A 12,382-nucleotide genomic window follows, 5' to 3' on the forward strand; every position below is an offset into this window, starting at 1 on the left:
AGTGTCATTTTGAGACTTATATGAGTCATAAGGCCACCTAAACTTTTTTGTACACATAAGGCCACTTCAGTGTCCAAAACCATCAGCTCTTTTTTATGATATACTTATTTTTCCCTTAACTCACTCTTTCTCTCTCACTAGCTCTCTCTAATTTTTTCAAAAAAATATCATGTTCTCTCTCTCTCTCTCTCTCTCTCTCTCTCTCTCTCTCTCTCTCTCTCTCTCTCTCTCTCTCTCTCTCTCTCTCTCTCTCTCTCTCTACTTTTAGCTAGAAGGACCATGCGTCTCCGCCGTCGCACCATCCCATCTCTGCCGGCATGCAATTGCTCGATTGCATGTCTTCACCAGCGAACCGTCGAGTACACTTTGGGAGATCAGGTTCAAAACAAAACCCTAGAAAAAGCCAGATTCTCATTTCCACTAGATCCATCAACCTATATTTCTCGATTTCTCTAATAATTGAGCTTTGTGTGAACAGATTGGTCTCACTGGCCCGGTCACCAGCCGCGACGGTTGTGTCGGTGAAGGTGAGAGCAATTGTAACTACGACGGAGAGAAGGAAGATTGATTCAGATTAAAAAAATTTCGCTACCTAACATAGCCAATTCAACTTGGATCTTGAATCTACCGAATTGGTTTCAAAGGTTGGTTTTATTTTATTCTCCCTTTCAGTTCGTTTGATTCAATTCATTTCTTCATGTTTATTACTTGTGGATTGATCAATACTATGTGTTTATTTAGGATTGCATAATATTTATTCTAACTTCTTATTTAAAGTTCCTAGGAAGAAATTGTAGGCAAATTGAAATTATAAAGGCATGCCCAGACCTCGTTTTTCAATTTCTGAGTTTGAATGACACTATGATTTATTTGCAGAGGTTTTTTTTTGTTTTTTTTAGTCAAACCAAAAAGTATGCATTGAGCTCCTAGAGAATTAAAAATACTTTCAAAGCAATGCTTTAGATTCGTTAATATATCCAGTTTCACTGCTTTATCTATTTTTTTCTAAAATGAGCTAAGAACACCTTAGATGCCAGACACACCAAAAACAAAAAAGAGAAGAAAAGTTCTTGATATCAGTACCAGAGAACTTATTCGTGATTACTAGTGATTTTCTATATGTAGTTTGCATGTTTAAGGTTACCTTAGTTTCGTAGCTTGGAGTTTGAAGTGTCAAATACAAATTCAATTTATGTGTTGTTAATTACTCTTTCTCCGCTGTGTCTCCAATGAATTGGTTTTTGATGTTTTCATTTTATTGATTTTAAGTGAGTAACTCTCTCTAACTATTATAGTGGCATTTTAACACAGTGATAATAGTTTTCTAGTTCTATCACTATATTAATATATTTTAAAACTAATGTTAGTAGTTTTTTTTATTTTTCATTTTGATTGATTTCAAGTCAGTAGCTTTATATAGTTTTTATAGTGGTTTTTAAACACAGTAATAGTATATTTCTATCCCTATGTATTAATCTTTTCAATATGATGTCAGTAGCTTTTTTTCCCCATCTTGATTGATTTCAAGTGGTTTTTTTTGTCAATAGCTTACCAAATTGGAAAAGCATGATTTTGAATGAAATTTAATTTTCTTCTTATTGTGATTTCGTATCTCTAGCATGTCTTGTTGGAATTTGTGTTACACTGTCACCATATATAATTAGCTGGTTTTGTGCAATCAGTATTTATATCAATAGCTTTTTATTACTGGTCACGTAGCTTTGTACATGTGTTATAGTAGTTTTCTGTACTTATGTCAGTAGCATTTTATTACTGGTCCAGTAATTTTGTACATGTGTTATAGTAACTTTATAGACCTATGTCAGTAGCTTTTTATTATTGGTCTAGTAGCTTTGTACATGTTTTATTGTGGTTTACCGATGTCAATAGCTTTTATTACTAGTTCAGTAACTTTGTACGTGTGTTATAGTAGCTTTCTGTACTTATGTCAGTAGTATTTTAGATTGCTTGTTTTTTATTATCAAGTTGATAAAGAGTGTTACGTTTGCAGCGCAGCAGTACATTGCTATTTTTAGTTTTCATTTCAAATACTAATATTTTGTTGTATCTTTGTTCTTGCAAAATTCTTCCCCTTTGCATTTGTAGTAGTAGATTTCAAAAATCATGTGAATTTGGATATTGAAGCCTCCTTTGACTAAGAGATCATTTAGCCAACCAAGAAATGTTGAAATGAAGTTATGCTTATGGGTTTAGAGTGTCAGCATTGAAAAATGACAGTAGCATTACAACATTGACAATAGCTTTATTCAACTATAGTAATAATTTTTCATAACTATGGTAGTGACTTTTTACAATTATGAAAGTAGCTTTTTACACTTTTTGTATCATCTAATATGTTTTATTTTCTCAATTGCAGTAGCATTTTTACTTTGGTTGTATTTTTTATATTTTCATAGCTTTCGTAGTCTTTCACAATAGTTTTCTCAGTCTTTGGGAGTAGCTTTTGTTCTGGGTGGTAGTAGTTTTTGTTCTGCTTGGTTATAGCTTTTGGTGTTCTTGAGAGTAACTTTTGGTGACAGTGAGAGTAGCTTCTGTTACTGGCAAGAGTAGATTTCTGGTGTTGGTGACAGCAACGTCTCTTGATAGCTAGAGTAGTTTTCAGTGTTGGTGACAGTAGTTTTTGGTGTTGTGAGCATAGGTTTTGTTGGTAATAATAGCTTTTGTTGCTGGTGATAGTAGCTTTTGTGACTTCGCTGGAGATTGCAGGAAATTTCACCAGAGTAGCTTTTGTTGCTAGCGATAGTAGCTTTTGGTGTTAGGGATAGTAGGTTTTGTGATCTTGCCGGAGGTTGCCGAAAATCTCATCAGAGTAGATTTTGTTGCTAGCCACAGTAGCTTTTGGTGTTAGTGACAGTAGCTTTTGTGGTTGCCGGAGTTCACCGGAAGTTGGCTGGAGACTCTTCAGAGTTGGCGGAGGTCGGCTGGAGACCCGCCGGAGTTGACCGGAGACCTCGCCGGAGAGTAGAGAGAGAATGATTGTTGATTTTTTACTCTAATGACATTTCTATAAATATGTTGGTTATTATATCTAAAATATAACACCATTTTTAATCTAATGACATTATAAGGGAAAAAACTAGTTTATGGCCTTATAGCTAAAAAAACATTCAAAAATACACTCATATGTAATTAACCATTTCTTTTATTTCTTTGTTCTCTCCTTGTCTACTCACATGGTGCCACGTGGCAGATCTAACCCATTTTTCACTCTCAACTGTCATCGGGCACACGCCTTAATTGATCACTCCTATTTTTCCTCCCGCAGACAAAGAGACCATTCCCATTCTTTTTCCTTTTTATTTTATTTATTTTGTTATCTCCTAGTCCACTCACATGGTGCCACGTGGCAGATCTAATCCCATTTTTTCACCCTCAACTCGGCAGTCACACCTTAATTGACCACTCCCTATTTTACCTCCCGAAGACGAAGAGACCAAGACCATTCCCAATTTCCCATTCTTTTGTCGCTGTCACCGCACACCAGACCATCAATTCCATTCCCATTTTCCTTTTCTGCCGAGAACCACCAAAGTCCACACCCACTTTATATATTTTTTTTCTCCTCTCACTCCACCACCAAGCTCCATCAATTTCGGTAAATTTAACACGAGTAGATCATCACCATGTTGCAACAAGTAGTTGTTCTGGCGGTTCTTGTTAACATTGTTTCATCAACCTCCATTATCAACACCCTACCGGACTTCTCCGGTGACCTCCCCTTCAAACTCAAAACGAGGTTGGTATTTAGTTTCTTCAACTGTCATCCTATACTCTTATCTATACATAGACGATATTTCTGTACACTATTGAGTTCTTACTACATTGATTGATACTTGATAGCGGAGATTAATTAGAAGTTTAATTATACGACCTATAATCTGAATATTTCTCTCCGGTGAAGGTTGGCTTGTCGGACCTCGGATATACAGTAGGTAGATATGATGAACTAGGTAGATAGAAAGTAGCTGCGAGTAGGTAGACATGTAAATGGACTGGATTTTGATCTGGATCCGCTCCAGATCCGTAGCAATTGGATGGGTTTAGATTGAAAATTTTGATTCGTTGATCCGTTAATTATCCGAATCCGTTAACCTGTTTATTTAACAGATTAAATACAGATTTAGGTTAATCCGATCCGTTAATGATCCGGTTTGTTTTTGTAATAATAAAATATTAATTTTTATTAATATATAATTATTTAAAAAAATATAAAATATAAAATATGAAGAATTTCTAATACAAATTCTTTGCAGAAATGTAAGGGACAGTACATCACTTAAGATTCCAAGAAGCATTCTATAATGTAATTCTACTTTTGGTGATACTTTTCATGTTGTTTTAATATTTTATTAATATCTTATGAGGTATTATGATATAAATTTAATATTACTATTTAAAATTTAAAAATATTTGAAATTATAAACGGGTCGGATTAGCTGATCGGGTATTCGTTAATCCGGCGGATACGGATCTGGATCGAGTTATCAATGATTCACCGGGTTAACGGAGCGGGTTTGGATCAATTTTTTTTTTTAAGTAAACGGATTTGGATTTAGATCGATCCAATCCAAATCCGGTCCATTTATAGCTCTAGCTACGAGGAGAGCAGCTGAGCAGGTGATGCCCTCAGAGTTTAGTTTTTTTCTTTTTCTTTTTTTCACATTTCTTTTCCCTTTAATTTTCCTTGAAATAGCGATTTACCTACCCTCAGCTTAATTTTGAAGACACTATAGCTGCGGAAAATGTTTTGGACTGAATTGCTCCAATAGCTTGTGTGTTAAGGATGCGGCACCCATCGTTATACTAGAGTGGAGCTTAACTAAACACCAAAGTTTCAAGTCAGCAGTCCCAACTTTATTGTACTTAATCAGCTAGCTTAGCTAGTTGATTGCCTACCAGAAGTCATAGTACTTAGTATAAGCTTTGACATTTCCACCAAGCTTCCCAATCTAAGACGCAATCGGAAGTGCTCTCCACTCCGCTCATGAACATATCTAATTGGTAATTTGGTATATTTATGTTCGTTGAAATTTCAAATGAATATGGCCCCAGATATTGAATTCAATCATTATCCTTTACAGATTTGGAGTTGACACTTGACAGTAGGCTTTTGCTCATATATTACAGTATTTATGCAGAGAGTTTGATTCCTAGCCTATACAAAATCTTAGCAGGTTTGATACTTTAAGTACGTAATAGAGACAGAGATATAGAACTTGGTGAGCAAGTATAATTAATAAGAACTTGGAGAGCAAGTAGCAGCTAGCCTTAAAACTTTCAGTAACCTGTCAAGACCTAAAACTTTCCTTATAGTGGTCATTGGTTTGGGGTTCATAGTTGTTGTTGGTTCCTTGCACTTCATTTTCATCATGTACTAGCTCAGTTGTTCCATATTGGCCAATTTTTCAACCCAATATTCCCATTTCTCTCGAGTCTCTGTTTAATTAAGTTTCGATCATGGGGATTCGGTTGTGAAATCGACCTTAATGTGCTCAGTTTTCCATGCATTAATGTTTGTTTGCTATTGTAGCTCCATGCATTTGAAGTATCCCTCAACCATGGACAGCAAAATGTTGGGATTTGGAGGAAGGAATAATGAGACAGATAGGCTGGCACTGCTTGCTATTAAAGCTGAAATACGGCAAGATCCGAACGGGATCATGAGCTCCTGGAATGACTCCATTCACTTTTGCTTATGGCATGGTGTCGCCTGCAGTCAACGCCATCTTCAGAGGGTAATTATACTGGACCTAAACTCCCTAGAGTTGGCCGGGACCATATCCCCACAAGTAGGAAATCTAAGCTTCTTACAGAATCTGGTTCTCTATAATAATAGCTTTACTCATGAAATCCCTCCTGAAATCGGACACCTGCGTAGATTACGGGAACTGCGCCTAGACAACAACTCACTTACTGGCCCTATTCCTTCCACCATATACTCCTGCTTCAACCTTATCGATCTCATTGTCGGTAACAACATGTTGATTGGTGAAATATCTTCACAAATCGGCTCTTTGCCCAAGCTTCAGCTACTTGTTTTGCAATGGAATAATTTTACGGGAGAGATACCTCCTACCTTGGGGAACCTTTCGTCTCTCGAGGTATTTTCAGTTGTTGTCAATAACTTTGTAGGAAGCATTCCGAGTTCAGTCGGCCAATTGAAAAAATTGAGAATGTTTTCAGTCGATGCAAATAGGTTGTCTGGCACCGTCCCTCCTTCCATCTATAACATTTCTTCTCTTGAAATTCTTTCGCTAGTGCAAAACAAAATTCAAGGAAGTATTCCCACAGACATGGGGAAGACTCTTCCTAATCTTAAGGTGTTCAGCCTTTTTGAGAACCAATTTACTGGACCTATCCCTCCGTCAATTTCTAATGCCACAAATCTGGTGCAGTTTAATATTGCAATTAACAGTCTAACAGGGCAGGTGCCGAATTTGCATAAACTTCATAACCTGGGGGATTTCATTATCTCAGTTAATCATCTTGGGAGAGGTAAGAATGGTGACTTGAGTTTTCTTTCAGAGTTGACCAATGCCACAGATTTAAGGAGATTAATTATAGGCGGTAACAGTTTTGGTGGGACGTTGCCCACATCAATATCTAATCTCTCAACCACGCTTCAATTTTTGTGGGTCAACATGAATCAACTTCATGGAAGCATCCCAGCTGGGATACAAAATTTAGTCAACTTGGAGATGTTGATCTTGGATGATAACACTTTCACAGGTAACATCCCAACTGAGATCGGAAAGCTTTCACGGCTTGGGAGATTGGATCTTTTCAACAATGAACTATCAGGGGGCATTCCGTCTTCTGTTGGAAATTTAACTAAGTTAATCATTGTCCAACTGGAAGGAAATAATCTCAGTGGAAGCATCCCTTCCAGCCTAGGGGAATGCCAGTGGTTGCAGCATCTGGATCTTTCTTATAACAACCTTAGTGGCTCAATACCCCAAGAAGTTATCGGCCTCCCTTCCTTGTCAATTTTACTGGACTTGTCTAATAACCGCTTTACTGGTTCCCTCCCTGTAGAGGTCGGAAAGATGAAGAGTCTGAGTGCATTGTATGCTCATGATAACATGTTGTCCGGAGAACTTCCCAGTAGCCTTGGTAGTTGTGTTAGTTTAGAAGTCCTGCACTTGCAAGGAAACTTCCTTGAGGGGCCTGTTCCTCCATCTATCATCTCATTGAGAGGGATTAAAGATTTAGACCTTTCTCGTAACAATTTATCAGGAGATATTCCAGAGTTCTTAGAGGTCTTTGGCAACTTGAAGAATCTAAACCTGTCTTTCAATAACTTTTGGGGAGCTGTACCAACTGTAGGTGTTTTCCAAAATGCAAGTGCGATTTCAGTAGTTGGAAACACCAAGCTTTGTGGTGGTATTGCCAATCTCCAGCTGCCCAAATGCAAATCTAGGGAGTCCAAGAAACGAGGATTGTCCCGTAGCTTGAAGTTAATAATATCTTTAGTATCTGGGTTTGCTCTTCTTGGAATAGCTGTGCTGCTCTTTTGTCTATTTCATTCTAAAAATAGAAAGAAAAGCAAAGCAACTGTACTAAGCTCTTTGGCGGACTCACTTCTGCAAGTGTCATATAATACTCTTTTGAAAGCTACTGATGGGTTTTCTTCAACTACTTTGGTTGGCATGGGAAGTTTTGGATCTGTGTACAAAGGGGTTTTGGAGGATGGTACAATTGTTGCTGTGAAGGTGATCAACATGTTACGCGGTGGAGCTTCGAAGAGTTTCATAGCCGAATGTGAGGCATTGAGAAATATAAGGCACCGAAACCTCGCTAAGATTATAACTGCATGCTCGAGTGTGGATTTTCACGGTAATGATTTCAAGGCTCTAGTTTATGAGTTCATGGAAGAGGGGAGCTTAGAGGAGTGGTTGCATCCAACTAATGCAACACCCCAGGAAAGAGATACACCCAAGAATTTAAGTGTTGGTCAGAGGTTAAACATCGCCATTGATGTTGCTTGTGCACTGGATTATCTTCATAATCACTGTGAAACACCAATTGTTCATTGTGATCTCAAGCCAAGCAATGTTCTTTTGGACAGAGATTTGACTGGGCATGTGTCTGACTTTGGACTAGCTAGATTTCTGTTGAATCCAACTGGTAATGAATCAGAAAATCACTCAAGTTCGATTGGAATAAGAGGATCTGTTGGTTATGCAGCTCCAGGTAATTTTTCTGCACATGCTTCTCAATTTCCTTTGTTTTATTTTGTACACTTAAATTGTTCAGCTTAATTTTGGTGATAGCTTGTAATATTGTTGTTTGGTATGCAGAGTATGGTATGGGAAGTGAGGTCTCAACGTATGGGGATGTGTACAGTTTTGGCATTCTTTTGTTAGAAATGTTCACCGAGAAGAGACCTACTGACCATATGTTCAGTGACGGCTTGAACCTTCATAATTTTTTGAAGATGGCTTTACCTGCGAGAGTTACAGAAATTGCGAATTCACTATTTCATTCAGGAGGCACCAATGACACTTCAGACCAAAAAATAGAGGAGTGCTTGAGCTTGATACTTGGAATTGGAATTGCGTGTTCCACCGAGTTCCCTAGAGACCGGATGGACATCAGTGATGTTGCATCGAAATTGCATACCATTAGGGACACTCTTCTCGGGTAGACTTTTGCTACCATTTTTCATGTTGGTCACCAAGCTTCAATGGTTTCTTGTTCTGTTTCATTGTTGTTGTGCTTGCTCGTAAATTAGTCTTGTTTCCCATAATGAATTAACCAATCAATGATAAAGCATTGATCAAATTAGTTATGTCACAAATTAGTCCTCTCTCTCTCTCTCTCTCTCTCTCTCTCTCTCTCTCTCTCTCTCTCTCTCTCTCTCTCTATATATATATATATATATATATATATATATATATATATAAAGAACAAAAGAAAAAAAGGAACAAACAACAATTATTTCCATGGTTTCTAGTAGGCTTGGGCACGGGCCCAGCCCGACATGTATTTTGCAGGGACCGAGACCGAGACTGAAATACTACTTATACAAAAGGGAAAATTTTATTTATATAGCGGAAATTTTTACGAGAGTTTTGATAATGAAGGGAAAGAGCAACTGATTACAAAGGGAAATATAGATCGAACTTAGTTCACTTTGATCTTGAGGAGAGTCTGTTGTTGTCGCTTTTGATGTGGCATTTGCTTCTTTATTCAAAACAAGCAGCATTATCTTAAATGCTCGTAGGCTCATCTGTGGTAGACTTCAAACCACAATTGTTCGAACATGCGTAATTATGGATCCAATCCATATACATTCACGAACCACATTGTTCGAAGATATAGCGACTAGGGTCTATTTCTGTAGACCTCCAAGATATCATGGTCTTTGCCCATGGTGAACACTTAACCATTTTGGGAATGACCTTTATATAGGTCAAAGAGATACCCAACATCAGCAAAATCTTCCAAAACACATGTAGTTTTGGGATGGGGATAGTGGATGCAGGCCAGTGTTGGCGGCGTTCCTAGTGTGTGATGGGTTTGAATCCATCATCTCTCTATAGGGATAGAACGAGCCCATATCAATCGTACATCTCAAGTACTGAAAGATAACTTTTACACCAATCAAATTGCGTCGCGTTGGCGCAGATCTATACCTTAGCTAACAAGTTCCCTGCAAATGAGATGTCCAGTCTTGTGCATTGAGCTAAGTACAATAATGCGACTATTGTACTCAAGTAAGGCACTTCTGCCTCTAGCACATCTTCGTCATCATCCTTCAGACGAAGAGGATCATTTTCAGGATCAAGACTACGAACGATCATGGGGGTGCTTGAAGGTTTGACCTTGTCAAAATGCCTAAGCATCTATCGACACGATGCTCAAATTCCAAACCGAGAAATAATCGTGTTCTCCCATAATCCTTCATCTCAAAATTGGATTTCAAGTGTTCAGCGGTTTCCCTTAACTCTTTAAGGGCTTCTAATGAAGATCATGTCCAACATGAACCGCGATGGAATCCGAAACTTGTTATGGAAACTCGTGGGCATATCCCTTCCCAATCAAGTAGTCATTTTATCGAGCGTTTCAACCTCTTTGTAAACGCGCTCCGTGGTCCGGAGCCACTTGACTTAGGTAAATGAAGTTTACCATGAACCTTCATGTATATTCCGTATCTAGATCCCTTTAGGGATACGTAGTCACCACATTTGAAAGCTGCATGTTCAGTTATTCAGAAACTACCAAACTAACAGGGTAGTGGAGTGCAATGACATCATTACGAGAGAATATGTCTCATCGTAGTCTATTCCAGGGCGTTTTATGAGAAGCCTTGCGCCATAAGGTTAGATTACCATCTCTTTTTCTCACTACGCTTTCTAACGAAGACTCATTAGTCAACAGGTTTTATGTTAGGAGGTGTTGGCATCCCTAGCTCGAAAACCTTCCTCTTCATTAGAGAATTTATCTTAACCTGGATCGCATCTTTCCATTTAGGCCAAATCTCTCTACGTTGGCATCAATGGAGTGTGGTTCGATATCATCTGACTCAACAAACTCATGCGCAATGAAATGCGCAACTACATCATCAATTATGATCGAGTTTCTATCCCACGTCTCATGTACACTAGTGTAATTTTCATAGAGCTCTATATTCTCAGGAATAGGTTCTGATGTTGAGGGGTCCCCCAACGATAACCATAACCCGAAAGATTCTCATGAGACGGATTTTGTGTCTTGATAATCAAAGGATTGGAATGTGCCAAAGTATCATTCGAACTCACGGGCCTCCCACGCATCCTAGCTGGGGCCATGGCCTATAACGCCAGGGTGCCACTCTTTTTGGCGTTGGTGCTATGTCCTCTCGTAGGGACGTACTTCCTTGCAGGCATGTTTGCAGCATATTTGTGTGATCTAGTCACTTTAACAGGGATCGAGATGAGACATAGTGGGGACAGGCCACGACAATTCCTGTCTTTCCTGCTGAACATCCGTGTTCTTATCTCCCCCTAACGACGGGAAGACTGTATCATCAAAGTGACAACCCGCAAATCTAACGGTAATGAGATCGCTTTGCAAGGGCATTAAGTGACGGATGATTGTTGGAGTCTCAAGTCCAACGTAGTTGCCCATTCGTCTATAAGGACCTATCATAGTGCGCTGTGGCAACGCAATTGGCACATAAATGGCTCACTCAAATGTGCATAAGTACGATACTCATACCCAGTCACTAGCTGTAACGCAAAGGTAGATTGAGTGGCGATAGATCGTAGATGAATTAGCGTAGCTACATGCGATATTGCATCACCCTAATGAATATAAGGAAATTAGTGCGCGTTACCAATGTCTGAGCTACCATCGTAGTCGTTTCCTCAAGACCATTTGGGTATGTTCATGGGAATATAATGTCCAACATTAGTCCTAATGCAATAACCATCGAAAGTCTTCAATGTAAACTCTCTAGCAACGTCAAGTCCAATTGACGGAATAAGATGATCCGGGGAGTGAGCTTGTATTCAGATGATACGTGCTAGGAGTGTAGAATAAGCAGCTGTTACAGGTGAACAATGGCACAACACATGACCAGCGTGTTTGCGTGTCAACCAACATCATGAGATATTTAAACGTCTGCAAGTTGGTTGAAATAGTCCATAGAATCCCCATGGATTCTATGTAAGAACAGAATGAGTATGTTCATTTCATTTGCATAGGACGGTCTTAGTCCTAATTTCCCTAAGAAACGGGCTTTGTAAAACGAGCGAGAGGCTTTAGAAGCAACCAATGAGAATTTTGGTTAGGCCTGAGCGTCTGAAACGCTATTTGAAGCAAGTTGGTGATTACAGCATCACCTAGGGCGCCATCACCATGATGGACTCCATCCATGGCGTTATAGATAGGGACTGCACCAGCCCTAGGCTGGAGGTGGATGGAGGCGGTGCCTTAGGCAGCAGCGTCAGTCACACTTAGTCCAGTTTGATCCATGCTTCATTTCTCTCGAGAGAAAAGATGTCCATGTGAAGACTTTAGTAGACGGATCATCATATCATGATCAGGATGACCTATCCTATCATGACAAAGCCAATATGTGTATAAATCCAAGAGATCTTCTCCTATAACTTCATTGGATTTAATAGCTCGAATAGTGACATAGAGTCCACTAGAGAGACACATAAACTTCTCTAAGATGCGCCTTTGTTCTCAATCATTAGAGGTATTGCAAAGAAACTCATTTCCGTTCTCTACATGTGTTTTCGAATGGAATCCGTTGGCTACTCATAGGTGTGATTTGCCTTTGGAGCGTAGAGAGTTTTTGCGACAGTAATCAAGGGGAACTTGGGCTATTCCATGTCCTTGAATTAATACTGATCGCCCAGCCATCGTA

The 12,382-nt window shown here is 38.9% G+C and overlaps 1 protein-coding gene across 1 annotated transcript; it reads left to right on the forward strand.

Annotated features, from left to right (window-relative positions):
- The first annotated feature begins 3,465 nt into the window (after window positions 1-3,465).
- LOC112188345 (probable LRR receptor-like serine/threonine-protein kinase At3g47570) lies at window positions 3,466-8,817 on the forward strand. Its single transcript, XM_024327444.2, has 3 exons — window positions 3,466-3,757; window positions 5,552-8,214; window positions 8,322-8,817. The coding sequence occupies exons 1-3, from the start codon at window positions 3,645-3,647 to the stop codon at window positions 8,666-8,668; spliced, it is 3,123 nt and encodes a 1,040-aa protein (XP_024183212.1). The 5' UTR covers window positions 3,466-3,644; the 3' UTR covers window positions 8,669-8,817.
- Window positions 8,818-12,382: the final 3,565 nt, after the last annotated feature.

Source organism: Rosa chinensis, chromosome 1, assembly GCF_002994745.2.
Source record: "Rosa chinensis cultivar Old Blush chromosome 1, RchiOBHm-V2, whole genome shotgun sequence".
Taxonomy (NCBI): Eukaryota; Viridiplantae; Streptophyta; class Magnoliopsida; order Rosales; family Rosaceae; genus Rosa; species Rosa chinensis.